The sequence below is a fragment of the Peromyscus californicus genome, unplaced genomic scaffold, assembly GCF_007827085.1.
Source record: "Peromyscus californicus insignis strain IS unplaced genomic scaffold, ASM782708v3 Scaffold_13__1_contigs__length_99412109, whole genome shotgun sequence".
Taxonomy (NCBI): domain Eukaryota; kingdom Metazoa; phylum Chordata; class Mammalia; order Rodentia; family Cricetidae; genus Peromyscus; species Peromyscus californicus.
Genome location: NW_026294424.1, coordinates 47,985,832 through 47,998,219, shown reverse-complemented (window position 1 = coordinate 47,998,219; position 12,388 = coordinate 47,985,832). Strand labels below are relative to the sequence as shown.

Here is a 12,388-nt window from a genome sequence, read left to right as displayed (position 1 = left end):
AGGCTTCCCCTGAGCCAGCCCAATAATAGATTTCTGTTACCGTGCGGTTCATTTAGTACTCATAAAATGGAAACCATTTACTTCCTCTGTTTTAATAACTACTAGCTTAATTATAGAGTAGATTTTTATCAGGCTGTTGCCTATCCAGTGATTAAGCTAATGAAAGGAGAGAATCTCTGTTCTTTGGTAAAGCTTCTTTCCTACGCAATTATTTAAAGTATCGGAAGACGCGATACTCCAGCAAATTAAAGCCATGGTGCCCATCCGCCAGTCCTTCACTGATCTCAGCAGAAGCCCATCCTCAGCTCATGCTGGGGTGGGCCAGAGCACAGCAGGCCAGGCTGAAGAGGACTTTGGATCCCAAGCTGAAGTTACTATACCTAGAGCACACATTCTAACACTCCCGCAGAGGGCTGTTCCACACAGGACTCCCTACCATGCAGCCTCGTCACAGATTGGGGACCCCAGCAGATGTCTGAGAGGGGATTCTTTCCCCATTCCCTTGACCTGTGGGGTCCACACAAAGACACAACAAGAACAGATAAGACGCCTGGTTCCCTGTCTTTGAGACGTCAAGGAGAAGAAAACTCATGTATTCATTTTTTTGGTAAACACTTCAGAGTACCTACTTTGTGCCAGACCCTGGGTAAGCAAGATGGATTAGGGTGATTTTCAAACACTTTGCTGTTGTGGCATGCAGTGGTGCACACCTGTAATGCCAGCCACCTGCAGGTTGGGGCAAAAAGATCAAGAGCTCAAGATCCAGTTTGATGCCAGCCTGGGATGCAGGAGATCCTGTCTCACAAAAACAAAATAATATTCTTTGGTACTAGGGTTTGAACACTGGGCTTTATACTTTCTAGTAAACACTTTGCCACTGACCTTTCTCTCCACATTTAGACTCTTTCCTTCCTTAAAAACATAAAAAAAAAAAAAAATGGGAGGGGACAAGTTTTCAGTAACTTGTCCAAGCTAGCCTTGAGTTCACTCTGGAGTTCAGGCAGACTTTGAACTTTTGATCCTCTTGCCTCAGTCTACTGAGTAGATATGGTTACAGATGTTTGTCAACAGACCCAGCTTTAAAAACTGTTTTGAAGGTAGTCTATTTAATATCATGAATAACACACATTCCCCCCCCCCAAACACACATATCTGTGTATTAATATATTAATCTGGCCGGGCGGTGGTGGCGCACGCCTTTAATCCCAGCACTCAGGAGTCAGAGCCAGGTGGATATCTGTGAGTTTGAGGCCAGCCTGGACTACCAAGTGAGTTCCAGGAAAGGCGCAAAGCTACACAGAGAAACCCTGTCTCTAAAAACCAACAAAAAAAAATATATGAATCTGAAATAAAAATTTTACTAAGAATACCTATGCCTCCTGGGTGCAATGATGCACACCAGAAGGATTTGCTGAAGGAGGTGGAGGCAGGAGGATCGTAAGTTCCAGGACAGCCAGGCCTACAGAGAGAAACCCTGCCTCGAAAAACCAAAAAGAAAAAAAGAAAAAAATCCTCCTCCTCCTCTGATGTGTTCTAACGTTTTGGATCCTTCTGTATAAAAACAAAAGAAACCACTGCTGTTTACAACCAGTGAGCCCAGCTCATGAGTCTCTCTCTCTCTCTGTCTCTCTCTCTCTCTGTCTCTCTCTCTCTCTGTCTCTCTCTCTCTCTCTCTCTCGTGCAGACGTGCACTTGAAAACATGCAGAGTCAAGACTAAGTCCCCTGGTCCCGAAGGGCTTGCTCTTCAGGAGTTTGACCTGTTTGTCATAGAAAGTCCTTGAGTTAATTCCCATGTGTTTGGGCTCACTGAGGTGCATGTGTGCATCTGGCCACATTTAGGGCTGTAAGGAATTGTGCTTTGGGGCAGTGGCCCTGCGTGGGCTCTTGCAGACTGAGGGGCTACCAGGCAGAAGGAAGGAGGGCCTCAGGTGGCAGGCACAGCTTGGGTAGAATTAGCATCGCCGGGTAAGATTTGGAAATGGAGATAAATACGATTTTCTGCATTTCTGCATGTGGAGGGGGACAGGTCTCCGGGTCACACTGATGTGGAAGGAGCTTTGCAGATGAGATGGTGGTACACCAGAAGCCGGAGCTGGCATGGCCTTGAGTTGATCCTCATGGCATTAGTTTGCAAATCCAAGTGAGATGGTGGCTGGTGATGTCAACCAGAGACCTCCGTCAGCTAAACACACTTGACTTTGTACTAGCCAGTGGACATTTGATGACTTGTCATTCATGCGATTTCTTGCCCTTCCTGCAGATTCATAATCCCTTCCTTCAGAAGGAGCTGGCTGAACAAATCAAGTTATATTACGAGCGGTGTGCTGAGGTCCAAGAAATCATATCTGCGTATGCTGCAACAGTCCAGGTCGAGGGTGAGAGACGAGAAACATGTAAGTATGGAGCTTGGGAGGGGATTTTAAGCTCGGCATTTGCATGGACATGCTTGGCTTTGCTCTGGGGGCGACTGAAATAGAAACATACCCCATGTACCACTTGGCCCAGATACCAGCAGGATCGGGTGTACCTGAAGCCTTCCACAGATGGATAGGAACCAGATGGTGCATTCCACCTTGATCCCCACCCCCTCACGCCCCCCAAAAGCACAAGCAGCATCCAAGAACTAAACTGGTCAGAGCTCCAACCATACCTGATCTTATTTAAGAATACAGACGAATGAGCATATTTTGAACCTTGCCTGGAGTTCTCTTACATAGAAGGCCAGTCTGAAAAATGGAAATTAATCACTAGAAATCACTGTACACAATGGTGTACTTTTGTCTTAGGCCATTAATATCTGAACAATGGCTTTCCTGTCGGGGGCCCTGTTTTATTCTTAAATTCTCAGAATCAGCTCAGGAGGGCACTGGTAAATTGGATAGAAGGGATGAATCTCAAGTAGACTGCTGTTCATGGTGCCCATGTTGCCCAGGGCCTCCTTCCTCACTCAGGGTGTGGCCAGAGTTTGGTCCTGTCTTGTCTCCCTGGGTCCCAGCTCAGATTTAGCACTTGTAAATTTTTCTGTGCTTTAGATTTCCATGTTGGATGTGGTGACGCTGTAGTTAGTCACACATATTCCTTCTGGAAAAGAAATTCCTGTGAGATGTTTGCCGTCAGCAAGGGCAAGTTCTGTATCTCAATCTTGCCTGCTTGTCTTATGCACCCCCAGAGTGGAACTTGCAGTCCCAGGCTAGGGGAAGCGGGGTGCATAGATGTATCCCAGTCATGCCCCGGTCACACAGCGGTTGGAGAGGGTGCTCAACACTCTGCAGCTCTATTCAAGAGCAGATGACCAGGCTAGCGACATAGCTCAGCAGGGAAAGGCACCGACCACCAAACCTGCCAACCTAAATTCAGTCTCTGGGATCCACAGGGTAGAAGAAAAGAACCGACTTCCTAAGGCTGTCCTTTGATCTCTGCTTGAGTACTATGGTACACACAGGATCCCCCACCCTCCACCTACATGCACCCATAAAATAAATAAACAAAAATCTAAAATTTAAAAAAAAAAGCAAAGCCTGGATTACCTTGGGCTAAGGAGATGGCCCAGTTGGTAAAGTGGTCGCAAGCACGAGGACCTGAGTTCCATGCCCAGAACCCACATAAAAATTCAAACGCGATGTCACTCACCTGTCTTCCCAGTGCTGGGGAGGAGGAGACTGGGGGGGGGGGCGGGGGGGCAGGGGGCTCTCTCTGGCCAGTCAGGCTAGCCTAAGTGGCAAGCTCCCAGGACACTGAGAGACCATATCTTTACAGGATAAATGACATGTCTGAGAACGACACCGAAGATTGTCCCCTGCCTCTACATGCCTGTACACACGTCTATGCACACCCGCCCCTGTTCACCCCCCTCCCATACACATGGGAGCACAAAAAAAAAAATGAAAAAGAATAGATTGTCCTGATCAGCTGCTCCACTTACTGCTGAATCATACAGAAACATAGATGCTGCCAGGAGAGGGGGCAGACACACAGGAATAGTAATGTCCCAAAGAGGAAACGCTTTGGGATAATTTACACGGCACCAGGACAGAGACCGGGAGTCCAAAAGCCAGCCCTCTGTGCTGACCTGTTTGGTGGCATCAGGGAGATTTTCCTAGTCTTCAACGGCTCCACCTGAGGTGGGGGGAGTGGGGAGTAGCGGGGAATTTGGACCTCCCTCTTCAACATACACACCAACAAAATGGCCTAGCTATTGGCCTCCTGGGGGCAAGTCAGAGGCCAGCTGCTCATTCTGTAGAATTAGTCAACAGCCATCATCAACATCCTTGGCATGTTCTCTTGGATTTGGTTCCCGGTGCTGACCCCAAGGCAGGGCTGTCACAGCCAGTTTCAAATCCCCGAAGGACCCAAGCCAAATCCAGGACCATTAAGCCTGACCTCCTATTCCAAGCTCCCCTTGGTGGGGGGGACAACAGTTTTTAGAGGGATAACAGCTTTGCTGCTCCTGAGGGGGTGATGTCTTGTACTTCTGTGTAGGTGACGTCTATAACTCCTACCTGGACCTCAAGCGCAGGTATGGAAGGGCGGAGGTGTGCAGAGCGTTGCCCTGGGAGAAGGAGCTGAGAGACAAGCACCCCAGCTTGTTCCAGACGATACTGCAGATGGACTTGCGAACTGGTAACCAGGCCCCTGCCTAGGCTTGGGGTGCTAGCTAGAGAGGCGCCCTGCTTTTCCGTCTCACTCTCTCTCTCTCTTGGTGATTTATGCCTTGATGTTATTTTTAACCCTAGTGTTCTAGTTTAATTTCAGATTTAAATTCTGCCCTTGTGTGTCCACAGCACTGAATATATCTATGCACATTTCCCAAAACTTAAATGTAGGGTTCACTCAAGCGATTCTTTATCGAGAGCCAGGGCTGCAGACGGCGGACAGGCCGCCGCCACAATTGGCCTCCAAATGGAGTTAGTGTGCAAAATACCTTTTTGTGTATTTTGAAAAGAATTTCATTATCGGTATCTAAAAACTTTCAGAAAAATGCAAATTTCTAGCTTTACTTGAAAAAAAAAATTCAAAGATGTAGCTGCCCTGGGCCTCTGTTCCTACAGTCGGTGATCCCGGAGGGAAGGCCCAGGTTCGGGGAATGCTGTCTACCCACAGCCCCTCCTCTCTGATTTCCCCTCCTGCCCTCTGCCATCATGAATCTAGTCTGCTGGGCCCTTAGGCGTTTGAACGTGAACCTCCTGATCCATTTGAATTTGCTTAGTTAAGTACACACTGTGGGGCCAGAGGGGATCTGGAAACCATGCCTGTTAGAAAGAGGAGACGGTCACATGGGGAAGCACACCACGCAGGTCCACACGTAGGTCCCGGTGATAAAAAAGACTCATTGTGTTCCTGGATACAGAAGCAGCCCTGAGTCGAGGAGATGAGAGAATGATCTCCTAGGAATGGCAGTGTCCCAAGGCATGGACTTTATAAAGTGACCCTACCCACGCTAGAAGAATTCAAGCTGTACAGGATATTTGATCTTCTACTCTTTCATATTGACTGAGGGATGGCTCCGGTCACTTACCTTGTTTGAAGAGGTGACCCGAAGGTCCCTCCTCTTGAGTGATGGGCTTCAAAACAAAGACACACTGTAAGTCACTTTAGGCAAAGCAATGGAAGGGAAAACACAGAGAGAGGTGTGGCTGCTTCTGCACCCAGGTGTCCCAGAGGGCTTCCTGGAGGAGGTCACATTGTGACTGCTTCTGGAGGCATTTTCCAGATGAGAGAGGCAGGAGTAGATGCTTGAGGCAGGGAGGAGGGAACAGCACAGAATGCTAAGGGACTCCTATGAGATGGGAAGCCAGAGCTGACCAGGGGAATGACTCCGGCAAAACTCGGTCACCAGCTGAAATCTGTGTGGCTTTCCCTTTTAGGTGCCTGAAACTTGTTGGAGGGCATTAGGCTGTGGCTGGAATGTAACCAGAGGGTTTTTCTGATCTTCCTCTGGGAGCAGTTGCGCGTAGGGAGGTGAGCTAGAAGAGTATGGAGCAGGGATCGGACTGCACAGTCTTTGGGAGAAAGGGCAGAGGCCTGAGTAGGCCGGAGGAATGGAGACAGAGCCAAAGGATATGACCAAGGTGGCTTTGTAGTACCCATGTCTGCTGGGTGATGTGAAGAGCGTCATGCCCTGTGACATCGGCGTCTCTGGAGCTGGGTGACCTGGTTCCAGTTCATTTAACATTTACTCACTGTGTGCTCTTAAGCAAGTGTTTGTTTTTGCTGAGCCCTGGGTTCCTCATCTACACACTGAGTGTAGTGGGTGGGGGTGGGGGTGGTGGTATTGGTAGAGGTGGTGGTGGGGGTATTGGTAGAGGTGGTGGTGGGGGTATTGGTAGAGGTGGTGATGGTGATATTGGTAGAGGTGGTGGTGGGGGTATTGATAGAGGTGGTGGTGGGGTATTGATAGAGGTGGTGATGGTATTGGTAGAGGTGGTGATGGTATTGGTAGAGGTAGTGGTGGGGTATTGATAGAGGTGGTGATGGTATTGGTAGAGGTAGTGGGTGTATTGGTAGAGGTAGTGGTGGGATATTGATAGAGGTGGTGATGGTATTGATAGAGGAGGTGATGGTATTGGTAGAGGTAGTGGGTATATTGGTAGAGGTAGTGGTGGGGTATTAATGGAGGTGGTATGGTATTGGTAGAGGTGGTGGGTGTATTGGTAGAGGTGGTGAGGTATTGGTAGAGGTGGTGATGAGAGCCTTCTGTAGCAATCCTTCCCTCCTAGTTCAGTGAGTTGACATGCATGTGAAACACTGGGGGTGAGAATGGGGACGTAGTTAATTGGTAGAGTGCTTGCCTAGAATGTGCAAGGCTTTGATCCTAGCACTAGAAAAAAAAAATCATTCGCGACTTAGCCCTTTGGAAGAAGCATCTCTCATCTTCAAACCTATCGGGCTGGAATGGTCTTTGTTTTGGGGTCCTCCTGTGCATGGTAGGATATTCTGCTACGTGTTCCTCTGCATTCAACTACTACCAGCCATGCCCACTCCTCTCCTCCAAAACACCTCTAGACGTTGACCAATCCAGTGTCTCCAAGAAGCCCAGTCAGCCCAACTGCTATGATGAGTGAGAAGAGGTACCCCATGTTTTCCCTGAGCCCCTGTGAGGTGGTGGAGTTGCCTCACACCTAATAAATACCTGAGGAGAGGGAGTGCGCATTGAACACCGCGGAGTTTAAACCGAACTTCTGGCCACATCTACCAAACCCCGTGCCTGTGATTTCTGATTGTAGTTAAATATAGATGCACTGGTGGGGAGGAGGATCGAGGCATCTGCACAATACATTCTTTTTAAAGAAAATACTCTCAATACAAATGTTTTCCTGTTATTTTTACAGCTCACGGTTTTGTTTATTTGAATTTAGGACTATTTTATTCTCCATGGAGGCCTGGAAATAGAATCAAATAAAAAACTCACATCATGAGCCTGTAGGACAGCTAGCTCTAGCAAGTCCCGCCAGCCAGCCGAGGCCAGGCTGCTGTGGCCCTCAGGAGAGGAAGGAGAGCCCCCTCCCCGCCCCTGCCCCCCCATCTCCACTCCCCAAAGCCAGATGTTCCACCCTGAGACTGACTCTGCTAGACCTGTCAGTCAAATGCAGATTTCAGGCCAAATGAGATCACTGGGAAGTGGGAAGCGGGAAGCGATGGCCCCAGGCTCTGCATCTCTCCTGAAACCCTGCCCTCAGCCTCCTAAGGGCACACAGTCCCTGCTTGCCTCCTCTGCCTCTCCCTGGGGAACCTCAGAGCAGGGGGATGCAGGAGACAGTAAATTTCCGGAGCCAGTACCCCTTTCTGCCAGAGGCAGCTGCTTTTCTAGGTTGGGTTGGAAAGGCCCCGAAGCCTCCTGCAGAGGCAGGGTACACATGCCATCGAATTCCTCTCTGCCTGGCATGGTGCCCTTGCTTGGGGCTGTAATACCATCATCTGGCTAACCCAAGAGAGAGCAATTGGTGTCATATCTCGTACCCAGCTTCCTAACAAGGTTGAGAAAAATGCAGAAAACTTGATTTTGAAAATTGAAGGTAGAAAATCAGTTTACGTGTTTAATGGACCTTTGCTATGGTCTCTTATCAAAAGAACGTCAGTCGGCTGCTCTGCCCGTGTTCCTGGTCTCTGGGATACCCTTGTTGACAAGGTCATCCTTCTGTTAGCATCTGGCTAGCCCCAGCATGCTCCTCACAACTCATTTGTAGAACATGTGTCTGCATCCTCTCTTGTTCTGCTGCCCTGGCTTGTCTTGTCTTAGTGATCAGTAGACTGGCGTAGACCTCCCTTCACTACGGTTTGCATGTGGCTTCTCCCACGAGGCTTGGTCACTAGGGTGGCATTGTGGGAGGGAAGGGAAGTTTCAAGAGATGAGTGTTAAGGGCCGGAGGAGTGGCTTAGTCAGTTAAGTAGTGGCTGTACAAGGATGAGGACCTGAGTTTGAATCCCCAGCACCCAGATGATGTGGCACATACCTGTAATCCAAGTATCAGAGAGGCAGAGATGGTGCTCGAATTTCCAAAGGTCTTATAATAAAAACCCAGAGCCTGATATTGGGGTACATGCTGAAAGATCAGAGAGACAAAGGAACAAGCTACAGCCAATACCTCTTACCTCACCAACTCCTCAGCCTGAAAAGGCTTCCTAGCCGAAAGGCCTCTGACCGAAAAGCCTTTAGTTGCTGTCTCCTCATGCCTTGTATACCTTTCTCCGCCCAGCCATTTCACTTCCTGTCTCCACCTCTCTAGTGTTGGGGTTAAAGGCGTGTGTGCTTCCCAAGCAAAGGCACGAGATCTCAAGTGCTAGCATTAAAGGTGTGTGCCACCACTGCCTGGCTCAGTTTCTCTCCTAGACTGAGTCAATCTCATGTAGTCCAGGGTGGCTTTGAACTCACAGAGATCCAGATGGATCTCTGCCTCCCGAGTGCTAGGATTAAAGCTGTGTGCCGCCACTGCCTGACCTCTATAAACATAGATGGCTTGTGCTGTCCTCTGATCTTCAGGCAAAGTTTATTAGGGTACACAATATATCACCACACAGAGACGGGAGGATCTGTAGGGGTGACTGGCCACGTGGTCTTGCTGAATTGGTGAGGTCCAGGTTTGGGTAAGTGGCACAATCTCAAAACTTAAGGTGGGGAGAGTGAAGAACTTTTGGCTTCCATGCATGTGCATACAAGTGCATGTGTACCCTCGAACGCATGCCTGTCCATGAAACATGCACACGAAGTAAGTACTAGTGGGAGGTCTCTTGGACACTCCAGGCACTGCCCTCAGAAGGGATTGTGGTTGTTCTCATGGGATCTCCGAACTTTAAAGAGGCTCAATTATTATGAGAGCAAGTCCAGACACGGACTCTCTCCCTAGACTCCTGTTTGGCCATGTGGCATCTCTCACTTGCACAAGCTCCCACCGTGAGATGGTCCCCAGGGCCAAGCTGATGCCAGCCACATTCCCTTGAACTTCCAGAGCTGTGCCTTAAACCAAACCACTCCTCCTGAAAAAAAAGTGCCATGCCCAGAGCATTTCACTTACAGTAATGCAAAGCAGCAGATGTGTGCATCACATTGCACTTCCCACATCTGAGACAGGCTATGAAAATGGACTTGAACGGCAGATGTTGAACGCTTGAGACTTTTGCCATAGGGCAGGAAGAGGAACAAAAGGCTTTCGTTGAGTATGTTCTTAACTCATTCTCAACTGTTTGCCCCCTTTATTCACTAAACAGGTATCGACTGAATGGCCCCCATGAACCAGAATAGAACAAAGAATAAGGAAAGACTTTTTTATATAGTTTTTCCCCCGTGTGTGGTGCATGATGCGTATTTGTGGATGTGCATGGCACAGTGTACATGTGGAAGTCAGGAAACAATTTTGTGAAAGGAGTCCTTCCTCCCACCTTTATGTGGGTTCTGGGGATCAAACTCAGGTCACTGGACTTGCCAGGCAAGCATTTACCCCTTGAGCCATCTCGACTGCCCAAGTTATGTTCACACAAGATGTTTTTATTTCCTTACACTGTGGATTGATCCCAGGGCCTTGTGTGTGCTGGGCAAGAAGGCCGCCACTGAGTCACATCCTCAGCAAGGCTGGGTTTTAAACAGGAGTTAAGTTGGGCTGGAAGAAAAAGTAAACAACAGCTTCTTCATTTCCTCAGAGAAATTAATTTGTGGGATTAATATTCCTGGTTTTTTATTTTATTTTATTATTATTATTTGTGTGTGTGTGTGTGTGTGTGTGTGTGTGTGTGTGTGTGTGTGTGTGTGTGTGTTTTGCCTACACGTATGTGTACCACATGCATGCCTGGGTGCCCAGAGGAGGGCATTGGATCCCCTGGAACTGAAGTTACAAACATCTCTAAGCCATCATGTGGGTGCTAGGAATCAAACCCAGGTCCCCTGGGAGAGTAGTCAGTGCTCTTAACTGCTGAGCCATCTCTCCAGCCCTCTGCTTCCTTTTTTAAACAGAGACGATGAGACAAGACAACGACGGAACTTCTGATTCCTTATGAGGAATCCTTTCTCCTTGGAAGCATCTCCTCATGTATATGGCCAACAGTCTGCTTCCGGGCCTCTGCATATGCACATTTCAGACTTGAGAGTGATTCTTCCCCCCACCCACACTGTGTGATTTCAGATGGCGCATCTGCTCCCCTTCGAAGCCAACCCTTGAAAGGAGACATGGGTACTTTGCAGGGGGCGGGGGAAGCTTCCACTTTATTGGCGAATGAGATGAGCATAGAGCAGTCTGCATGTCCCCACCTAGTGAGGCCAGCTGTTGTTCACACCCTAACTGTTTGAGGGCTGTGCTAATACGCTTAATATAAAAACTGCCATTTTGACTGGTTTTCAATGAACAGTTCAGCATGGTTAGGAATAATTACACGCTCTGCATCAGATCACAACACTCTATATCTTGAAAAACTAAAATTTATACATTTGGGGTTTTTCTTTTTTTGGTTTTGTTTTGTTGTTGTTGTTGTTTTGTTTGTTTGTTTTTGGCTTTTTCAAGACAGGGTTTCTCTGTGTTGCCCTGGCTGTCCTGGATCTCACTCTGTAGACCAGGCTGGCCTCAAACTCACTGAGATCCGCCTACCGCTTCCCAAGTTCTGGGATTAAAGGCGTGAGCCACCACCGCCCGGCTTATACATTTGTTTTTAAAAATTCCCATTTACCTGCCCCAAGGCCCTGAAAACTGCCATGCTACTCTCTGTTCCTGTATCACTACTTCAAATGTTCCCTAGAAATGGGACCATCTAGCTTTTTTCATTTTGTGGTTGGCTTATTGCACTTCACATAACGTCTTTGCCCATGGTATAGCACGTGTCAAAATCTCCTTCCTCTTCTTAAAGATGAACAGTCTTCCATTGTGTGTCCTGGTCACACTGACGTATCCGTTCATCCCTTCCACCTCGGCTCTATTGTGATAAATGCTGCGTGGAACATGGGAATGCAAACGTCTCTCTTCAGCCATGTTTGCTCGCGGTGCTTCGCGGTGTACATCCAGCAGTGGGATTTCTGGATCATGGGGCAGTTCTGTTTAGTTTTTCGAGGAACCTCTACAGTTCTCACCATGGCTGCCATTTTCTACTCCTACTAATAGTGCACAAGGAATTACATTTCTCCAATCCTAACCAACACTTATTTTCCACTTAGTTTGATGGTAGTTGGGGGTGATAAATTCTATGCAGAATTTTACATACTGTGGAAAGTCTGGTCATATCAGAATCCAGAATGTGAGGCTGTTATAACATGACACCGTGTCTGGGAAAGATCTTCATGGACAGAAAATGACCATGTGGGCATGAGGGACAGTCTTGTCTGAATGGAATCTGCCTTGACTTAGGGCTGTTGGATCTTCTGTGTGCCCTTTTGACCTCAGGTGCTGGCTCGTGCAGGGTGGAACAGAACATCCAAGTGATCAGTTTATGCTTTGGGTTCTCCACAATGCCAGCAGAGCTTCTGGGGGCATGCTACCGCTTGGTGACAAAGGCTTCCTTCATATGGTCCTGCCCAGCACATCCGTGCCCATGCTGGTCAGTGAATGTGGTTCACATGTCTCCTTCCTTCCTAATAAGCAGCCTTCATGTCCCAATTTGGTCCACCTCCTCGTGCCTTTTGTCCATCTCTGTAGGCCCACAGCCCCTCCTCTCGTGCATGCTTGCACAACTGCCGCCTTTCTATATTACACGTCTGCTTCCGACGTGTAACTGAGTCCTCAAACACAGAGGCAGTCCCTTAACTTTATTTTATTTTATTTGTGTGTGTGTGTGTGTGTGTGCGCGCGCACGCGCGCGCGTGTGTGTTTGTGTTTGTCCACTGAGAGTCTGTGCATGTGTGTGTATGGAGTATGCATGCATGTGTGTATAAATGTGTGTGAGGCCAGAGGTTGCTCTCAGGCACTATCCGCCTTG

General features: G+C 48.3%; 1 protein-coding gene across 1 annotated transcript in view; it reads left to right on the top strand.

Moving 5' to 3' along the window:
- The window catches only part of Sel1l3 (SEL1L family member 3), a 112,054-nt gene that overhangs the window by 39,658 nt on the left and 60,008 nt on the right, over nt 1-12,388 (top strand). The window contains exons 8-9 of the mRNA XM_052734937.1: nt 2,262-2,394; nt 4,481-4,621. Of these exons, the coding sequence (XP_052590897.1) occupies nt 2,262-2,394; nt 4,481-4,621 (274 nt within the window). The remainder of the gene's footprint in view (nt 1-2,261; nt 2,395-4,480; nt 4,622-12,388) is intronic.